Consider the following 22,891-nt stretch of genomic DNA (forward strand, 5'->3'; position numbering starts at 1 on the left):
CTAAGACTTTGGGGTCACTAGATTTCCTTCAAGGATGAATCCTATCACCAGTATGATACCCTCCACCAAACACAGTTCTATGCCATAGGAAATAGCCTCAGGAGTTGCTGTGATTCAACCAACATTCATCATTTAATAATCAACTCTATGTTGATGAACAATAAAAATCTTCTTATTTTGGTATGTCCTACCATATTAAAAAATGGAAGGTGATTTCTCTGCCACATTATCTCTCCTCCCTACAAGATCACATATTTTGGAATCCTTAGTTTACCTTCAATGTTCAACTTAAGGGATACATCCTTTAGGATTTTAATTGTGATACACACAGATGTTAAAATTCTCCTCCTCTACGCCCTCCCCCAAATACCTGCATTTACTGTGTCTATTTCCTATTTCCTTATCTGAGTATAAATCAATCCACTCTCCTGCCCCCACTAAAATCTGATCTCATGGATAGTTTTAATTCTCTGTATCATATCACAAATTCCTACTTAAATTGAATGAGGGCATATATTAGACATTTAGAAGAAGGTTTTTCATTATATATTCAGTTAATAAAACTGAGACTAGAACATTTAAAAGCTGAAAAGAAAACACAACCAGGGAAGTAAACATGCAGCTTTCAAGCAATTAATTGGACTGGGGACATGTTCTAAGTCAAGTGCAGAATTTCTGGCACCTACAGGATGCATCTAAAATGGGCATCATTCCCAAATCATGGCAAAAAAAACCCAAAACACATTGAGAAGAGCAAAGCAATCTTTTCTCATGTCCAATGAATTTGGATTGTTTAAATTTTGTCAATTTGAGAAGAGTGGTATAATACTTTCTGCTCCTATCTAAAACAAAATTAACAAATTAATTTGCAAAGCCTGTAACTTTCAAAAATTTTTCCTCAGTATTGCAAAATGAAACATCTTCAACATTGTCTGCTACTATAGTTACTGTCAGAAATGATAGAGGGCTAACCTCGGAGTCACAAAGATTTGGGTATAAGTATTATCTCTTATACAGAATAATTACAAGATATGGAAAACTTCAATTTTTGCCTAATATGTTCTAAGCCTCCATCTAAAATTAATTTACAGTCTAATTTCAAATATGCTTTTGGAGAAGAACCAAGGAATTCCCCACATCAATAAAATCAAAAGCCTGGGACAAAAAAAAAAAAAAAATTGCTAGAGTGCAGGACATAGAATTGGGTGGTTTTTTGTTTGTGTGTTTGTTTTTTATAAAAGCTAATTTCTGTACTGAAGGAATGTTTCCTAGTGAAAAAAGTCATATCAAAATAACTACAAGTGAGGAACTTTGGGATATACCTAAATTCCTTGGTTCTTGCAGGCAATCATTTAAATATCTGTCCAGAACAACTCCTAATGGGAAATGGTAATGAGGAATGTTCATATGGTAACATCGGATAACTAATGTGTTATAAAAGCTGAATTAATTGTCTCCTTTTTAATGCACATTTAAGATATTCATCTTCCAAGCTTTATCATGTTATTTAGTGACTGATGCAAGAACTAAAGAAATTTCAGAATACAATAACAACCTGTCCCACTTATAAAAATGGTTTAAAAAATTAAGTATAAATCAAAGTTCTGCTTTTAAAGCCTATTTTCCAAGTGATTTAAATATTAAACTGGAAAGTTTATTGAAAGGGGGAGGGAACTATTCCCCAAGACAAAATAAAAAGAACATTTAAGAATGTATCAAATTGCTTAGTTGTAATATCTGAATTTGCCTAAAAAGTTGAAGCTTAGGGAAAAAAATGACTAGTTCAAGATTACCTAGAAATTCCTGGTTCTGCTTGTTTTATTCAGCCTTGGTTCATGTAAATCTGTCCAGGCCTTTCTAATATCAGCTTTTTCACCATTTTTTATAAAAAGTTTTTTATAAAATTTTATAATTTATAAATTTTTATAAAATTATTTATATAATTTCTATAAAATATTAATATTCTATTACCTTCATGTACCACAGCTTGTTAAGCTGATGTATTTCCTACAATCAAAGGAGTAGGAGGTATACTCTAATCCTTGCTAGATAAATAGGAAGTTAAAGACAATTTCTAACTTAAAAAAAAAAATTAAAAAAATTTTCCCTTGGGTTTTCCATTTTCATCTTAACCTCAATATGTACAAAAGTCAAGCTTTCTTATTTAAATAAATCAAGCCATTGTTACCACCAAAATCTCTACTCATGTCTAGGGCAATATCATTATTGAATTAGAATGGAAAGTTCACAGTGACTTTTGAGTCTTGTTCTGTTTATCAGGTGGGGTGTATGGTTGCTCAAGGAGGACTATCACCTCTGCTGGAAGAATTTATCAAGCAATTATTTTTAGGGTTGCTCATCCAGCTTTGGTGTCCACTTGCCACTCAACTGTCACCTGTGGCTCCAAGAAGCTCCAGAATAAGCAATGGCCACATCCTGATAAATTGTCTTGGGTATAAATGGTCTTGGCAGATGGGTTAAACCAAGTTGAGATTGACCAACAGGTCATAAATAATTGAGTGAGTTAGAGCATACATGTCTTCCCCAAGCACATAAAGACTTGCTGAGTGGAAAAAGTAGATGAGAACAATTTCTTCCAACGGCCATGAAAGCAGCTGATGCAGGCTCTGTGGGGCAGTCAGATATCAGAGACAATGTGGCCTTCCATTGCCTAGTGGACCATCAAGTGTTGTTATTTTATCTTCCCATTGGATTTTAATGACTTTGGAAGGGAGTTCTAGGCCAGTGACTTTGTGTAATCCTGCCTCACTTAAATCCAGTTCATGCATGTACAAGACAGTCCCCTGTGATGATATTTATCTTCTTTGAAAATGAAGGACAAACAACAATATGTTTATCATGTAATCCAGTTAATAAATTTTATTTTTGTATAACTATCTCTTGGATTAAATTCAAACCAAAAACACTTATTAAGGGCTTATTATATGTAAAGAGGTGATAGACAATATGATAAAGTGGATAGAAGTTGACCTGGGATTTAAATGAACACTTTTTTTTTAATCAAAAGTAACTGAACTTATCAAATAAGTTATCACTACAAACTCCACTCCATCCCCAGTCTTTCAACATACTGATGCAATCACAGATCCTGAACACACACACACACACACACACACACACACACACACACACACACACCAGAAAGTATATATTTAGTATAATGTAAGAGAAAAAAAATCTGAATAGATTGACCCAAAAATACAGTGAGAATACATGCAAAGGTAGTGAATTACACTGGAGTTCTTTAAGTAAAAGATAGATGATTACTTGACAGCAACATTATATAGAGGAGATTTCTCTTCTGGTACAAGTTAGGCTAAATGATGTCTGATGTATCTTGCAAATCTAATATTCTATTATTCCGTGAAATATAGCCCATTTAGAAAAGTCCACTTCAAATACAACCTCTTGTATGGATCCTTTTCAAATCATGAGGTTACCTTCTTGCTCAACTCACATTTTTTTAACTTGATAGTTTTATACTGTTTCTGAATAATTTTACATGTCAGTCTCATCTTCTTCAATAGAATGTAAGTTCCTTGAAGGTAAGGATCACAACACGCCCTGCTTTTGAATATTCACAGTGCTGAGAAAATAGTGGGTGGTTAAACAGTATTTTTAATTGGAATGAATTGAAAGCCAAAGGCAGGGCTTAGAAAATCCAAATGACAAAAACCAGAAAGTTATTGCATTAGCTATACTGTGAACAGTAGGAAAAACATCATTTCTCTTGGTTATATTTCTTTTATCTTAAGAATTAATTTGTGAATTGAACAAGAGATGTATTGTTAATACCTTGGATTTGATATATGAAATATGCAGATCAAAAGGCCCACATGTTCCAAAAAACACACAATGTAAGGTTTTTTAATGTAAAAACTTCCTGGAAAAGGACAGAAACTACTAAAAGTTATCTCAGAATCAATTTCCCTACTAGCTTGTTTTATATGACATGAGTCAGAGAAGAAATTGAGGGTATTTTCACTCCTAGGAAGAGAGCAAAGCTATGATGTGCTATACAAAAGAACAGGGATAATCAAATTCCACTTCAGATCCTGAGTAGCAAGAGTCATTTATTTAAATGTACTAGGGAGCAGATGAAAATGGACTTTTTTTTCTGAGGACAAATAATTCGATATGACCCTCACAAAATGCTTCTCTTGGTGCCCAATGTCCTCTCCAAATTATTCTCACAAATCTACTCACACCAGGAAAGAGCAAATACAAACTCTAATCTTTGAATTTACTACACAATTTTTAGTTTATGAAATATTTAGTAACCAAAATAGGCTAACATTTTATTTTTGTCTTATTGGTTAAAAGCAATTTTGCAACTCAGAAGTCCTTTTACCCCTAGGAAGGATGAATGGAATTAAGATAAGTATTATAAATTTCTAGTTGAATCTGACATGAATGTCTTGATAAGATTGATTAAATATGTTAATACTCTGGAAACATACAACCATCAATAAAAATGGAGTTATTATCCAGCCATTCTGGAGAGCAATTTGGAACTATGCTCAAAAAGTTATCAAACTGTGCATATCCTTTGATCCAGCAGTGCTACTACTGGGCTTATACCCTAAAGAGATACTAAAGAAGGGAAAGGGACCTGTATGTGCCAAAATGTTTGTGGCAGCCCTGTTTGTAGTGGCTAGAAGCTGGAAAATGAATGGATGCCCATCAATTGGAGAATGGTTGAGTAAATTGTGGTATATGAATGTTATGGAATATTATTGTTCTGTAAGGAATGACCAGCAGGAAGAATACAGAGAGGACTGGAGAGACTTACATGAACTGATGCTAAATGAAATGAGCAGAACCAGGAGATCATTATATACCTCAACAACGATACTGTTTGAGGATGTATTCTGATGGAAGTGGACCTCTTCAAGAAAGAGAGCTAATTCAGTTTCAATTGATCAAAGATGGGCAGAAGCAGCTACACCCAAAGAAAGAACACTGGGAAATGAATATAAACTGCTTGCATTTTTGTTTTTCTTCCCGGATTATTTATACCTTCTGAATTCAATTCTCCCTGTGCAACAAGAAAACTGTTCGGTTCTGCACACGCATATTGTATCCAGGATATACTGTAACCTATTCAACATGTAAAGGATTGCTTGCCATCTGGGGGAAGGGGTGGAGGGAGGGAGGGGAAAAATCAGAACAGAAGTGAATGCAAAGGATAATGCTGTAAAAAATTACCCTGGCATGAGTTCTAGCAATAAAAAGTTATTTTAAAAAAAATGGAGTTATTCACTTCATTTATGCAAAGGATAGGAGTACAGTTAAAGCCAAATAATGCCAAAATATTCCAATGGGAAATTGAAAAAAATCACTCCATCTTCCACATGGTTTATTTACCCTCATTTCCTATAGAAAGCTTTTCACAATACTTCTATTAATACCTTGCCACAATCTTTACATGTATATCTTTTCCCAGCAGAATGTTTTCTTCTTGAGAACAGGGAATATTTTGGGAAGGAATTATTTTTTCTTCATATTGCCAATATATTACATAGGGCCCATAACATATTAAGGGTTTTTTTTTTTTAAATCAGATTAGATTTTGCCAAACACTTTTGTATCCAAATCCAAATGACTGACTAAAGGATTTTACTTTTCAGTTGTGTTGTATAATGTTTTGTAGACATGCTCTTGGACTCAATTCACTTTCTGACCTAAGAAACAAGGGTAGTCCATGGATAAATATCAAATTTCCTCATACTTCCTGGCTATTATACTTTAGATTAGAAGTTTTCTAAGGAGAAAACTACAATAGTTGTCAAATCCTATTTTCCTTATCCCTTGTCAAAAGAATAACTCTTCAAAATTCATAACTGGGCAGAGTGGGGAAAAGGTTTACAAATCAACCTCAAGTCCCTTGCCATATTGCCGAGGTACATTTTCTTTTTGATTCAGAGAAATGCATGGCACTGAATTCAATGGAAAATAAAATTAATCCTACTTATATGCTATAAAAATCTAAAACTATTTCCATTGGGAAATAGAGGGAACACAGTGTGAATAGATGGGTTTGAAAAGCAGAAAGCATTTTGGTACCAATTTGTGATTCAGTGGTGTGTTTTGAAAAGGGAAGGTGAAACCATCTTCAGGAAAAACCTGGAAACGAGTGTTTTTCCATGATTTAAAAATTCATGCCTGAAAACTACCAAGAAAAAGAGAAATCCAGTAGATGAAAATAACAAATTGAAATGACAAACTGAAAATCATAAATATCTAAATTTATTAGTGCCCATTTTTCCCATGGAGCAAGAGGATGAATAAATATAAGAATGAGGTGAGACATCTGTTCCTCCTAATTTTTCTTTCAAAAGCTCAAGACATGGATTTAATATTCAGACTTGGCTTTGATGTAAGACAGAGGAATATGTTTCTCCTCCTTAGCCCCTCCATTATCAAATTTGGTTGCTAGCATTGATTAATGATAAAAGTACCAAACTCCATTAAACTTTGTATTATATATTGCATAGAGACATTGCTTTAAAGTTTTATTCTTCATTACTGCTCTCAAACATCAACATGTTTCCTGGCTAGTGTTGCTTTTATTCTCACTAACTTAAAAAAACCATATATGCTGATGGTTCTTTTACTGCATAAATAACTGAGAATAAACTCATCTATAGAAGTATTTAGTATTTATTATTATTCTCTACCATGTTTCACACACACACCCCTTTTCTTTGCCACCTGTTGTAGATCCATTTGAAGGGACTTGTCATAATTTTCTCCTAAGATGCTGTTGTTTAAAGAAAATTCTTCCTTTTTCCAGTAATTTTTTTTTTTTTTAGGAAATGTTTAAAGTCGATTAAACAATGTCAGATGTTGAAAAAAAGTGAACCCACTTTTATTCTTTCAAGAATTATTTCTATGTACCACAGGGGAAAAAATGAGCATTGCCAGCAGTTCTGAGAACACAAGCAAGATGCAATTTGATAAATAGCTTTCCATAATCTAAAGTCAGGACTGTGCAAAAGCATGCTATCAGCACTTTCATCAAAGACACTATTGACTTGTTTTCTATCTCATTTTATCATGGCCTTTTCATTTTATTTACTCAGTCAATGGAGTGCCGGTGGGGAGGAGGGGAAGTTTCTTACCTCTTTGGTGAGCTGTGGTGGGATCTGCTAGCGGAGGCTCCTGTTCACCTTCTTTAGCGGTACTGCCGCTGCAGTCATTGAGAGCGCTCTCACTGCTGCCTCCGCCGCCGTTGCCACTGATACCCCCATCTTTTTCAAGTAATCGATCCACCATGGCAATGATGCAGTTGAGGCTCTTTCCCACATTGGCCCACACCCTATCCTGAAAAGAGCATCAGCATCACTATACATTATCACTATAAGAATTGAAGAAATATTCAATGCACTCATTCTAAATAAGTATGATTTATTAACCTTCGGGTTCTATATAAATACTTGTTATTAGTTATTGTTATATATGTATACATGTATATAAATACTTGTTATTATATATCTAAATACTTATTATTACATATATCTATATATACATAGGCACAGGTCCTATATAAATACTTGTCATTACTCTTAGACTTCAGAGAAAAAAACAAAATATTTTTATTTTAAATTTATTATTTTTCAACGTGCAGTTCTTTCAACAATCTCAAGATACTATTGGCTCAGGCTCTGAGTATCACTATTCTAGCGATACAATATAGCTGTATATCAAGGCACTATAATTTCAGAAGAATAGAAATGGGAGATGTCCCAAGATCAGTGAAGATTAATGGTGGGTAGGCTGCAGCATATTACCAAGGGTGACTTGTGTGAGAGTAATGGTGCAAAAGTTATAATCAAGGATGATTAGAAAAGGAAGTGGGCTGTTCAGATAGAAAATGCGAGGAATAACAAATGGACAGCCTGGGGGCTGCACTGGTAGCAGTGAACTATTAAAAAAAAAAAAAAAAAAAAAAACCCTAAACCAAACCAAACCAGGGGAAGTACTTCAGCTTATTGGGAAGATTTCTTCCTTTACGGAAAGAAAAGGAGAACTCTGCGGGATGAGAAGAGGTAGGTAGATTAAAATTAGCACTGGTGGACAGAGTAATTGATGATGCACATATCAAAGCATGTTTCAATCATGTGATGTATTACTTTTTCCTCTGGAATAAAAAAGTGATGAGATACTAGAGATTTTTCATCTTTATAATCCATTAAAGATTACATAGAGTTATAAAGCAAAAGTATTGAAAATTTTTACTTTTTTCTTCAGCCAGAAATTTCTAGCTAGAGTTGACTTAGTTTTATGGGGCACCTAGTTTAGCCAGGTAAAAATCACCTGCTTTTTCATTACTGCGAACTTTCCTCTCTAAACTAAGGTTTACCCCAATAGCAGCATGTTGTTTTAAGTTTTGAAGAATATTTGTTTCATAATGATCCTATTATGTAGGAAACTCAAGTATGATTCCCATTTTACATATGAGGAAACTGAGGCTCAGTAGGGTTGAGTTAATTTGCAGATCCTAGATTTAAATTCTGGTCTAACTGAAGATCCAGTACTTTTCCCACTGGAGATTGCCTCATTCCAGTCTTTCCCACAGAGAAACACATATGGACATTTCACTTCTCCCTTGCTCCCCAGAAACTATAGAAGTTGAATCTGATCCTATCGGAAAATGTAGGATTTTCTTTAATTTTCTCGATTTCTCCTTTTTTCTGCTTGAAAAAAAAAATCAATTTTTAAATCCTTAAAGAAATTGTGTCCAATTATTTGATTTAGAGAGATTTTTTTTTTTACTTCATTAGCTGTCCTAAAATCAAATCCCCCATGTGTAAAGTACCATTCTCTGTTTTCTTGTCACCTCCAATACCTGCTCTGCTCTAATCTGACTTTCAACATTTGAGCAAATTACATCACCTTTCTCTCTTTCTTCTCTGGCTGGTTCTAGGAAACCTGGTTCCTTGGGCAAGAAATATCCTTTTCTCTCTGGTCTCCAAAGGCTTTCCTCCGTGGGCTTCAAGACAGAAGCCATTCTCTTCTATTCTTCAAAATCTAGATGGTCTTGTTCTCAGAATCACTTTCTCTTTGATCCATGTACTTGGTCCTTATCAGTTTCCATGGGGTAAACTTCCTCTTATCACTCATATCTGATTTCAGTTGTGAAATCATACCCTGTGTTTATTGTCCTTTGCTGACAAAGGGATTCTCTTTTTCTCTAAAGGCCATATGCCTTGTCATTCCAAAGTTTAGAGTCCGTGATCTCCTACTCTGTCTGGAAAGTTTTCTATTGAGGTGATTTTTCCCTCTTATTTTCTCAGTCTATGTTTATCTTCAGCAGAAATGATGAACAAAGAACATTTGGTTTTGATACATGTTTGTTGTCACTACCTCCCTGACCTCAGATTACTGATCAATAACTTCTGTTCCCTTCCTCCAGGTATCAGGTTTCACAATTAGACAATCATCTAAGCATATAACAAAAAACAATAGAACAATTTTGTTGCCACAGTAAAAGTAGGAATTAGGCCAAAGCAGTCTCATGTTGTGGGAAAAAAAATATTGGATTTGCAATTAAAGACATAGGTTAGAATTCTGGCTTTTACTTAATACCTGTGTATACTGGAACCATTCATTCACTGACTGCATCTGAACCTTAGTAGCTTCATCTGTTAAAGGAGAGAGCTTCTGAGCTCTCTGTCTCAATTCTGATCTCCAACTTTAAAATATTATATTTTATATGTGTACATAAATTATTTATTTCAACATAGTGTAGTTATCATCCTAAAATAATTTATCTGTTAATTAGGAAGACCAGTCTAACAATGAATTAATTCAGAGACTAGTAATCTCAAGGAAATATGGAAGATAGACCACCTCAACTATTGGTAATAGATGAAAAGAATTCAGTATTTGTAGATAGAGAACCTGGGAAGAATGTTGGGTTCAAATATTAGCTCTGCAACTAATCACCTTGCAAATCAATTAAATAGCCTGTGCCTTGGCTCATATGTAAATGAAACATTTAGATTCAATGACCTCTAAAGTCCCTTCTAGTTGCATATCTATGATCCTAACATAACTGTAATTTTAGGCAAGTCATTAAACTTGCTTAGGTCTTGATATCTTCATAAGTAAGAGGTTGGATCAGGTGATCTTTAAGGTCTTTTGCAGGTGACCAAAAATTGAAATTTACCTTTCAATACTTCTAATTCTATATTAATATAACATCTCATAAATGGACTCCCTTTTGCCCTCTACTTAGCCCTTGGTAGTGTTTAATTGGTTCCTGATCCTCATCCTTCAGCTTTAAGGATACACTGGATTTAGGGAAGAAAAATAAGCTCAGGTACAGTGCTGAGGGCATTGAATCTCATCACATATTTATACTAGCCTTTGTCTCAGAAAAGAATCAAGAACCATCAAAGCTTCCACCACATTCATGAAACAGGGAGAACAATAATTGCATGATTTACTCCACAGATTGGCTTCAAAAAAACAAGTGTTGAAACTTGAATTTCTACAATACAAGTGAACTACCATTATTCTTAAATTTATATGATGCCCTGTCAGATCATAAATCAGGCTCTTGGTTAAATTAGGTGCTTTTGTAGATAATTATTTCAAGCATCAAGAAAATTGGATGTGATAAAATCTTCCATTCAAAAGGAACTGAGTTTGACATGTCTTAAAAAAATGTACCACTTCAAACTCCTAATTTAGATATACATTAACTCTGCTTGCTTATGTATACCTTTTAGGGACCAAATGGTTAATTTTTCTGAATGGAAAATTTTTAGGATTTAAAAACTTTCCACTGTTATATGATTCCTCATCTGTAACTTATGGGCGTTAAGGGTAGTTGGATAAGGAATTTGTCCATGGAGAAAACATCATCATGTATCTGAAGAAGGATTTGAATCCATGTCTTCTTGGTTCAAAGGTCAACTTTTTATCTCCTTTTCCATTATACTTCTTATTTCTGCAGAGTTAGAGCTGAAATAAACTTGAGGGGTTAGCTGATCCAATGCCCTTCTTGTACAACAAATGAAATGATTTGAAAGAAATTTTTCTGAAATCCAAATCTAGTAACTTTATTTTCCATGTACTACACAGAAACTGGTTTGAGAGACAAGAAAATATTTTTTAATTAAAATATTAATTCAATTTAATCAGTAAGTAGACATTTTGAAATGACCATTTGCTTTGATTTAATTGAGCTGCCAATCTCCACAGTTTGGATGTGAAGGTATAGCCCTAAAGCCCTAGAGAACCAAATCCAACATTTAGTAGATGTTTAAATCGATGTCAAGCTTGCATCCTACAAGAGCTGTCAATACTGTTCTGGTACAAGGCTGCAGTGTGCTGTTAAGCCATAAATAATTATCTTTCTTACTAATACACAACTTTTATCCCAAAAGAAATGACAGCAATTGCTTTCCCTGGCAAATCCATATAACCCATGCTATTAGGACTATCTGGACCTAAATCCAGTTTCTTGCCTGATGACGTGAGAAAGCAATCTTTTACCCAACAAAGAGTAAGGAGAGCAAATCTACTCCAGTTGAAAATGCAAAAGGGAATTATGTAAACCCAGTGTTCTATCATTAGTCATAATGGGAATTCAGTGTCTTGAGGCCATAGCACAACCCGCTTAATCACGTCTACCCTGAATATGCCTGAGTAAGTAGCGTCAAGTGATTCTTTAAATTGTTAAATTGAGAGATGAAGCAATTATCTAGATTATTTTATTCTATTCTGATTCTTCCTTCATCCCAGTCTGAAAATGAAGAGCCACTGAATGAGACCTTGTGTCCTCCAGTTTCTATTTCTGTTTAAACGACTATACTACTGGGTTCTTCTGATCAAAATTTCCCATGCAGATATTTTTAGTCCTGTGGAATATAATGTCATGTATTTTGAAAGAGAAGGGAATGTAAGGGTCGTCATGTCTAATCCATTTATCTTAAAAAGACACCAAGGCACAGTGAAGAAATGTTAGCTTCCTAGAGCCAAATGTATCATAGAGGAGTAAATTCAGGAAGACCTGAGTTCAAATTATCTTCAAACATTTGCTAGTCAATTGCTTAACCTCTATCTACTTCATCTGTAAAATGGGGGAAATAAGAGACTATAAGGACACAGTTATACATAAAAACATAGACACGTGTTTTTAAATAGTGTTTTAAAACACTACATAAAGACTAGTTGCTGTCACCCTGGTTCATCAAATTAATGTCTGAAATGACCACAAGTCTAGTGCCTATCCATCACTCCATGCTGACTCTTGTGAGATATTCTCTATATAAATCCCATGTCCTATTTTTGCTCAGTGGATTATGGTTATAAAGTCTAATCCCAGCTTCTCTTCTCAGTCAACACTGCCTACTATATCTACCACCTCCAGCTTCTAAGGTCCTTAATTTTTTTTTTTTTCCCACAAAGGTAGGTCCAATATTATCTCTATTTCAGCCAGATATAATTAAGTTCTGGAAGGAGCTTCAGAGGCCATTTAATCCCTTCCTTTTATGGATGAGAATGATAATGAACAGATCTGTTAAGGTCACAAGGGTAGCAAGCAATGGAGCTGAGAAGTAAAACAGGTTCTTTGTAGAGTCAATGGGCTTCCTTCTACTTCCAGGTCAATAAATCTACAAACTTATCAATATGGATAATCCTTCTACCAATTCAGAGTGCAATCTCTCCATTAGTGAACATATTAAGTAGGCACATCTTTTTCCTTATAATTTTATTTTTATTTTTATTAGATTTGAACAGGGGAAAGAATGATAGATTAACTTTGGAAAATTGGACATGACAATCTTTTCCACAATGGATCATAAATGTAAAAAATATTATTTTATTCTGGGTTGTCTTGTGACTATGAGTCATGGTACATGATGGACTCTTTAGAACTTAAGGTTGGGGGTCACAAGAAGGACATGGAAAGTTTATATGAGGGAGTGAGTAGGCTGTATAACATTACCAGGAATGAGTTATATGCAAAATATAGAGAAAAATGTCATCAAATGATCGACTCTGTTGGACTTTGCTCTTTTCAACAAAAAGGTGATTCAGGACAATTCCAATAGATTTGTGATGGAGAGAGCCACCTACACCCAGAGACAGAACTGTGGAGACTGAATGTGGATCAAAGCATAGTATTTTCACTTTTTTCATTGTTTTTTGATTGCTTTTCTTTTCTTTCTCATTTTTTTCCTTTTTTATCTGATTTTTCTTGTGCAGCATGATAAATGTGGAAATATGTAGAGAAGAATTGAACATGTTTAATCTATATCAGATAGCTTGCTGTGTAGGAAAAAGGGATAGGGAGGGAGGGAGAAAATTTGGGAACACAAGGTTTTGCAAGGTATCTTTGCATGTATTTTGAAAATAAAAAGCTATTATTTTTAAAAGGTCATCAGAGATGTCTGATCAGAAAAGTCATAAACTTGTCATGTGACAAAATCTAGAGACAAATAAAGGATACCCACAAGCTTTACTAGCATCTATACAATGCAAAGGGATATAAGGAAAGGCCTCACAGACAGAAGACAGACAATCTGTGCAGGATGTACAGGAGGAAGTGTAAAGGATATACACAGTTGTTTGGGATGAGGAGGTTGAGTTTTGTACCATTGAGAAGAGTGAATGAACTCAAAGATCCATGGAGGCATGAAAACAAGTGTTGGTTTGAACGTTTGTTCCAATTTGTCAATAATGTGACTTCACACAAATGGTTAATTCTGAAAAGGCTCCCTTGCCAATTGGAATAGTTTTAGCTCTGTGTCTATGTCACTCTCTCTCTGTTCCCCTATTCTGTGTTACAACCAAAACTTCCTTCTTGCTATTTTCCACTTTCAACACTTCATTCTCCTTTCTTTGTACTTTTGCATTGACAGCATCTACATGCCTGGAATGCACTCCCTCACCATCATTTTGCAGAATCTTTGACTTTCTTCAAGACTAGACCCAAGAATAATTTTCTCAATTAAACCTTTATTTTTTCCTTCCATAAACTATTTCATGTTTACTTTTTTTGTTATTTTGAGAGGCAGTTGGGGTTGTGACTTTCCCAGGATGACACAACTAGTAAGTGTCTGAGACCACATTTAAACTCAGATCCTCCTGATTCTAAGGCTGATACCCTACCCATTGCACCATCTAGCTGCCCCTAAACTTTATTTTGCAAAAATTCTGAATATACTTATCTATATCCTTCCCGATAGAAGCCTTTCCCAATAGAAGCCTGCAGCACAAATTGCTTTACTATTTTCTTTGTATCTGCAATGGATAGCATGTTGTCTCATATAAAGTAGGAACTTAATAAATATTTGTTGATGGACTGATTTGTTTTTGTTTTCTGTGAAGTTTTTAGTTGCTTTCTACATCAAATGTCTTCCATTCTACTTGATGATCTTATCAGCCTCCAAATAATGCAACTATTATTTTTAGACATAGAGCTATATATTTATGCTATTCTTTCCTGGACTGTAGTTGCAGTTTTGCATCACTAATTGCCTCTGGACAGCTTAACTTGTCCTGTGGGAGGAAAAAGTAGGGAGGGGAAGCTAAGTGGTGGAGTAAAGTCAGGAAGCTGCTTGAATTCTCCTGGTTTCCTTTAAACACCACCTGAAATCAAACCTCTGAACAGAGTTTGATAGAATGAAAACCTCTCTCCAGTTCAAGACAGATGGAAAAATTTTCAAGAAAGTTCAGTTTCACTAGAGTGAAAAGGGCATTCAGCCCAGGTCAGATAGACTCTGGGAAAGCCAGTGAAAGAGTCTAAAATCATAGCAATCAGAAACTAAGACTCCATCTTGGCTCAGTAGAGGAGCACAGCAAGGGGGAAGCTTCCAGTCCCAGCTCAGGAGGCAAAGTCTGAAAAAACAGGCTAATCCTGAACAGAACAGGCAAAGCTACCCCCCTACAAACACAAGCGGCCCATATGCTCATAGCCAAGACTCAGAGCTGCACAGGAAACTTGGGACAGTATCCCCTTTATCTCAGGAGTAGAGATTAAAAATAAAAGTAAAAAAAAAGAAGAAATACCAAAAGAAAAGAAAAGAAAATGAGCAAGAAACATAAAATAACCTTAACTATAGAAAGCTACCAAGATGACAGGGCAGACCAAAACACAAACTCAGATGAAGACAGAACATCCATAGAAGAAATCTTAAAGAATATGAATTGGCCTCAAGCCCAAAAAGGTTTCTTGGAAGTGCTCATAAAAGACTTTAAAGGGCAAATAAGAGAAGTAGAAGAAAAAATGACAAAGGAAATGAGAAGTATGCATCAGAGAGTCAATAGCTTAGAAAAGGAAGGGGGGAAAATGTCTGAAGAAAACAACCAGCAAAAGTAGAATTAACCACATGGGAAAAAAGATACAAAAACTAAATTAAGAAAACCCCACATTAAAAACTAGAATAGGGCAAATGGAAGCTAATGACTCTGTGAGATAGCAAGAATCTGCCAAACTAACTAAAAAGAATGAAAACATGGAAGAAAATGTGAAATACCTCATTGGAAAAACAGCCAACCCAGAAAACAGATCCAGAAGAGACAATTTAAAAATCATTGGCCTACCTGAAGGCCATGACCAAAAAAAGACCCTGGATAGCATTCTTCAAGAGATCATTAAGAAAAACTGCCCCAGTATTCTAAAAACAGAGAGGATAATACTCATTGAAAGAATCTACCAATTACCTTCAGAAAGAGATCCCACAAGGAAAACCTCAAGGAACATTGTTGCAAAACTCCAGAACTACAATATCAAGGAAAAAATACTGCAAGCTGCCAGACAAAAACAATTCAAATATTGAGCAACAGTCAGGATTACCCAGGATCTGGCAGCTTCTACAATAAAGGATTGGAGGGCCTGCAATACCATATTCCAGAAGGCAAAGGACCTGAGGTTACAATCAAGAATTAATCACTCTGAGAGCTTCAGCATCATCTTTCAGGAGAGGAGAAGGAGCTTCAATGTAGTAAGAGACTTTCAATCATTTCTACTGAAAAAAAAAAAAAAAACAGAACTAAAAAGAAAATTTAATCTACAAACACAGAACTCAAGGTAAATTGGGGAGGAGATTATATATATCTATATAGATATATCTATATCTATATCTTCCCCATTTATGTACATACATGCATATATATATATATATATATGTATCTGTATATGTGTGTGTGTGTGTGTGTGTGTGTGTGTGTGTATACACATTTAAAGGTTAATGTATTTACATCCCTAGATAGGAAAACAAGATTTGTAAATTTTGAGAACTATAATTGTCACTGGGGCAGACAAAGGGGGACATCACATGAACTGAGGGTGTGGTTGTAAATTGACTCTGATGTGATGACATCAAAGAAAAAACATTAAGGGGTAGGAAAAGGTCTGTACTAAAAAAGAGGAAAGGGGAGGCATAATGGGACAATTAATTCACATGAAGAGGTACAAAAGACCTATTACAATGAAGTGGAAAAAGGGAGGGGGATGAGCATTGTCTGAAGCTTGATCTAATCAGTTTGGGCTCTTTCAGTTGGGTATATAAATTCATCTAACCCTATAAAGAAGTAGGAGGAGAAAGAGAAAAAGAAAAGGGAGGGGCTGGATAGAAGGGAGAGTAGAAACACTAGGAAGAAAAGGTAAGAGGAGAAAGAAAGATGGAGTGGATAAAAAAAAAAAACACATCTGAGGACACAGTGGAAAGAAAGAACAAAAGTATGCACAGGGGAGAAAATAGGATGGAGGGAAATACAGAGCCAGTAATTATAACTGTGAATGAGATGAACTCTCCCATAAAATGTAAGTGAATAGCAGAATGGATTAAAAAACAGAATCCTGCAATATATTGTTTACAAGAAACTTGTTGTCCTGTAGGTATATCACAGGTGTATTCTGTAGGTGATGGTATTCAATTGTCATCTCTAGGCAGAGAATATCCAAATCTACATATCCAGTTCTAGTCTTTCACCACTATAGGTCTGCATCATCAGTTGCTTTTTGGACATCTTGAACAAAGGAATCTCAAATCTTATATGTCCACAGAGAATTCATTTTTTCCTCCAAAACTCTTCCCTTCTTTGAATGGAATTCCCCATACTGTCCAGGGCATTAAGATCCTCCTAGTTATCCAGTCTCAAATCTTTGACATCATCTACTATTTCCCACTCACACTTGTTATACAAATGCAATATGTTGCCACCTCTTGCCATCTCTCCTTTCACACACATCCCTTTCTGTACATTCACACAATCATTGCCTAGATACAGGCTCACATCATCTCACTCCTGGACAGTTGCAATGGTCTTCTGACTGATGTCCCTTGTCTCATGTGTCTCCCCATTCAGATCTACTCTTTGCTCAGTCATTTTCGTCAAGTACAATTCTGATTTTGACTCTTTACTTAATCTCTAGTGACTCTTTCCTAAGCTCAAATACAAAATATTTTCTCTTTTAAAGCCCTTTACATCTTAGCTCTTTCCTACCTTTTCAGTCTTCTTGTCCTTTTTTATTTATATACTCTATGATCTAATGACAGTGGCTTCCTTGCCAATTTTCACATGCAATACTCCAAGCTTCTGCGCATACTAGTTATTTGCCATCCCTGAAATGCTCCTTCTCTCACCTCTGCCTCCTGCATCCCTGGGACTCCTTCAAGACTCAGCTGAAATCTCATCTTCTACAGGAGATCTTTCCTGGATTCTTAAGGGCAGAGACTATTTAAATAATTCCTTAAAGGCAAAGACTATTTTTGCTCCTTTTTGAATGCCCAGTATTTTTTTATGCTGTAACTTTTAAAAATAAAGCCATATTGATTAACTGATTAAAGAACATATTCATAACATATGGTGGTAAGGTTTCTGGATAAACTATATACCTTTTGCTCTCTTTCATATCTTAATCTAAAATACTTTTTTCCTCCCTTCCTCTATGTTTACCTTTTGCTATGAAGCCTCCACTGTGATGAAGGAATATTCATGTTTTGTTTGGATGATCTTGTTCATTCTTCAAAGAATTCCCCAGTTTCTTTTTCATGAGTCAGATGTGGATAAATGTGCTATAATTTCCTCTCTGATCATTTCTTTGCTGGGGGCTCATAAAAAGCCCTGTAAAAGAACCATTTGTTGATAATGTTTCTCATATATATATGCATATATATATGTATAATTTTCTTTTTATGCATGATGAAACCAAGTTTTCCAGACCTTTTGTTTGTTTGTCCTCCTCCAGGGTGACAAGCATGTATATGAGTGTGTGTGTTAGAGACAGAGACAGTGAGAGAGACAGACACAGAAAGACAAAGGCAGAGAGAGAGACAAAAAGAGTCAGAGTCAAAGAAACAGAGAGGAAGGGGTTAGACACACACATACATACACAGTCAGAAAAAGACAAGCAAAGTCATAGAGAGAAGGACAGAGTATCAGAGACAAAAGCAGTGAGGAGATGGAGAGAAGGAACAAAGACTGAAGCTGGAAAAAAAAGGGAGAGGGAGAGAAGGAACAAAAGAATACAGGGAAAGAGAAGAGGGATAAGGAGGGGAGAAAGGGATAAGAGGGAGAGACACAAAGAGAGGGAAGGAGAAGGGAGACAAAGAGAGGCTTCCATCAAAATACACTCTCTTTTTTTAGACACTATAGCAATATAAATGTGATTCCTTTTCTTTAAAGGAATCTTTATGTTTTAAAATAGCATAAAACCTTTTTTTTTGTCAAGAATTGCACACATAGAGATTGCACACACAACCAATAGTTATATTAAAATTTGCAGGCAGTCTACAACTTGAGTGATTTTCTCTGCCACCTCCACTGTAACTACAAATAGGAGCCTCACAGAAATAAGGATTAATTTGAATTTTCATTGCTATCCATGGGTCACCAGAACAAATAATTCATCAGCTCAGATCTCCTTCTTAAAGAAGGTGGGTCTCAGAGAACAGATGCTTTTATCTATCCACAATAACACACTTGAAGCTTTTCCAGTTGGAAGAAACTGAAAAAATTTGCATTCTGTTAGCATGAATTCAAATTCCATTTCAGACTCTTTTTCACTTTATTATTGTAGTTAAGTCTTTTAACTCTTTTGGTTTCAGTTTCCTCTTGTGTAAAATGGGAATAATTATTATCTATAATTGATAGATTTGGATTGAGGATCAATTAAAATAACATATACAGAGTTTTGTCAGCTCTAAAGCACTACAGAAAAGTTGGTTAATATAAACTGTGAAAACTAGAGTTCCTTCACTCCATTATCAAGGTGTTATTGTAGGATTTTTGTAGAAGATATCTAGAAATAACCTTGATACATTTCAAATGTATATAATTTATGGCTGAGGTTACCTTTGATTATTTCAAAGTATAAAAACAAATTTGTAAAAAAAAAATAGTTAACACATTAAATTCTGTCTCATCTGCTGACAAAAGGACAAAACAACAAAATATGAACATCTGAACCTTTCTATGAAGAACATACACATTTTTTCCCTGAGTTCTCCTGATTGAGTCTCTACATCATACACTCAACTATTAGAAATATAAATTTTCTGTGTTACTATTCCATTCAATTTTATACTTATTCCATTTTGTAATTACTTATTTTAGTATTTATTCTTTGTGCCAGAAACTATGTATCCTGTTTTATCTCAGATAATAAAACTGCCTTTTCCCTCTAGAAGCTTACATTCATCTGAAGAAATAACATGTAATCCAATAAGTAAATTCAAAATGCAAGTATGATAAATATAATTAGTTTGAGGATTGGGGAGCAATAACATCTGGGGTGGGGAGAGGTCAAGACAAGCTTCTTGTAGAAAATAGCACTTGAGCTGAATGTGACAAAATATTTTTATTCTCCTCCAGGGGTTCAACAATATGACTTTTTATTCTTTCCTCTGCCTAGAAAAAAAGTGCTTACACTACAGAGATCAGAATATGGAATAATTCAGAAGCAAACTTCATGATTTCCAAGTACTCAGGCTTTGTGTTCCCCATGTAGAAATTTCAGTCCCAATTTAAGTTACATCTTTGCCTGTAATAGAGGGCTTTGTTGGCCTGACCATCACAGAAAAGCTTATTTGTTATCTAACGTCAGCAATCATATTATAAATGGGTATCTAGTAAAAACTTGAAAAATATTGGAAGAGGGTATAGCAAAGAAGCCTGCTAACTTCTCAAAAAAGAAAGATTTTTACTGCGGGAAGGGACAAAGGATACAGATTTTTTTTTTTTTTGCAGGAGGCAAATTATGAATGTAATGATTAATTATTGAATATTTAATATAAGTAAACTCAAAAGCAGATCAGAAACAGCTCGCTGAGATCCTTGACAATTTGCCCAAAGGATTTGAGAAAGCTCTGAAGCAGACTTAAAGGTTCTGCTTAGTGTATACCAAATGAAGGGAGCCAGTGGAGGGAAGACTGAGAAAAAGACTTTCCAGAGATCTCTGCGTCCCAAGAATATCTTTTGTTTTTATAACCTAGGTTTAGATAAGAATGGAAAATCCAGACTGGCAACGTCAGAGCCAGAAGTTTAGGTATGGCTATGGGGTTGGATGGATATTAGGCATCAGAATATGAGAACAGAGTCAGAGCTGGATTATGTTGTTATTTATTCCTGAAAAATAAATGTGTCTGAAAATAGGTCAGTCTACATAGGAAATGGATGGGCAGATCAATAGCATAGTACCAGCTGCCAAAGGTCCAAACCAAGTCTGAGATGCAGGGAATCTGTGCAACAGATTAGACAGAAGTCTAAGTGGCAGAGGTTGGTAGGGATAGGACAGGAGGATGGAGAATATTAGGAAAGTTCAGTAGCTGATATTAGGGACCCAGCTCCTCATAGATGTGGGAGTTTAAGGAGTGGGAAATTCATTTTAATTGAACTAGTATGAGCTGGAGATTGAGTCACAAAAAAGCAATGCAGCAACTCAATGTTGGGAAATTTAAAAGTTCCATATCTGAAGCTGAATTAACAATTACTGACAAAGTGCTCCAAATGAATTTTTGTCATAAAGACTGCAGCAGGATTAAACACACAGGCAGAATTGTAAATAGGAATCCAAACCTAGGTCAAAATGAGTTAAGGAAAGAGAAGTAGATTGAAAGGGATACCATAAGCAGTCCAATCTGTATCCCTGTCAGAGCTGGGAAGAGAAGCAAAGTGCGTCCAGGAAGAGATGGTGCAATAGAATATGAGCTCTTTGAAGGCAGAAATCTTTTTCTTTTCTTTTTTCTTCTTTTCTTTGTTAGCATAATGGCTAGAACATAGCAAATGCTTATTAAAGCATTTGCAGCTGCAGTACTGAGGGATAAGGAGATAGCCTCTCCCCTTCTACTAATTCTCCAATTTCTGCTGTTAGAAATCCTATCCTCCAGCCAGACTGTTGTGCCTTGGACAAAGACCTTCTTACCCAATATTAGTTTCAGACATATTATATAAAAGGTGGGATTATATGTAAATATATAAATTTAGTAAGATATAGCAAATAATTATCTGAAGGACAAAGCATAAGGGAGTGTTATTACATGGTTTATACAGTCACTAACTGACATTTCAAGTCCCTAGAGGAATTGATGTATATGAACCAGAAGAATATTTCTAAAGACATTCACAAATGAACAAAGTATAGTTTGAGTTTGAAAATGTTTAGGGATATTTATAAAAACTCAAACTGACCCAAGCCCTAAAGCCTATTGGTGAGGTCTATGATAACATAGATTAGTATATAATGTGAAATCAAACATTCCAGGACCAGTCACAAAATCAACAAATCCAATTTATCATTTAGTAATTCTTGATTTCTAGTAACCCTAACACAAACTACTCACTGACAAAGTTTTCTCATACATGTCCCTTCCTTTCAAACTTTAAATCATTATTTATGTTTAGCATATTAGTATAACTCAATGCCAAATTGTAAATCATTCAATAAATTTTTTCATGTTTTCTCTAATCTAGAAAACTTTCTTTCTTTCTATCTACATGAATCATCCCAGTTCTAAAAATAATAATAATATCAAATAAATAAAAATAAGCAAAATAAAACAGCTTTGGGGTTTCACCCATTACTTCAGCCTACATCAATTTTCCCTTTTATTGAACAGTTCTAGTACTTACTATCTTATACTACACACTGTTTTTAATATTTAATTATAGAACATATTGTTCTCTACTTTGTACCATTTTCCTTGGTATTCTTTTCCAGTCTCTTTGAGCGCTATCTCTATAAACAGGAAAACCTGGTTTGAATTCAACTTCTGAAACTTAACAGTATGACCATGAATAAATTGAGATTTATAGATCTTTAGAACAGTAAGAGACCTCAGAGATCATCTAGCTTAGAGAGATAAGCCTTGAAGAGATTAAATGACCAAGAAAACAACTCAAGGGCTAAGTAGAAAATAATTTTCTACTATAAATATTGGAAAAAAATTTATTTTGAGATGTTTTCATAGAAATGTTTTTTTCTTTTTAGGTAGACTCAATTTCCTTATCTGTAAAATAGGGATAAATATATGCTGTATCTATTTAACAATACTATTCAGAATCCTAAATAAAATGATAAAAGTAAGTGCATTGCAAATCTTAATGAGCTATATAAATGTTAGTATTTTCGTTATTATGAATATTGTTTTGTATTTCTGATGCAGTGTCATTGAATTAAAAAAATTTTTTTGATTAAATGAATAAAAGGATATTTTCATTCTACTATGGAAAATGACATTAGGGATCCTCATTTACAAAATGAGTTTTAGGATTGATTTTCAGGGTCAACCTCTCTTCTGGATCCCATTCTTTTACTTTCACTTTGAACCTATCAAAAGCAGAATAGGCTTCTCACTAATGTGAAATGATCAAATCACAAATGACATTTATGGATGTCAGTAGACAA

At 34.8% G+C, this 22,891-nt stretch overlaps 1 protein-coding gene across 3 annotated transcripts in view; it reads right to left on the reverse strand.

Moving 5' to 3' along the window:
* The window catches only part of INPP4B (inositol polyphosphate-4-phosphatase type II B), a 931,109-nt gene that overhangs the window by 133,081 nt on the left and 775,137 nt on the right, over positions 1-22,891 (reverse strand). For all 3 annotated transcript variants that reach the window (XM_051965729.1, XM_051965726.1, XM_051965728.1), the window contains one exon: positions 7,146-7,347. In XM_051965729.1, the coding sequence (XP_051821689.1) occupies positions 7,146-7,347 (202 nt within the window). The remainder of the gene's footprint in view (positions 1-7,145; positions 7,348-22,891) is intronic.

This window comes from Antechinus flavipes, chromosome 6 (genome assembly GCF_016432865.1).
Source record: "Antechinus flavipes isolate AdamAnt ecotype Samford, QLD, Australia chromosome 6, AdamAnt_v2, whole genome shotgun sequence".
NCBI classification, from domain to species: domain Eukaryota; kingdom Metazoa; phylum Chordata; class Mammalia; order Dasyuromorphia; family Dasyuridae; genus Antechinus; species Antechinus flavipes.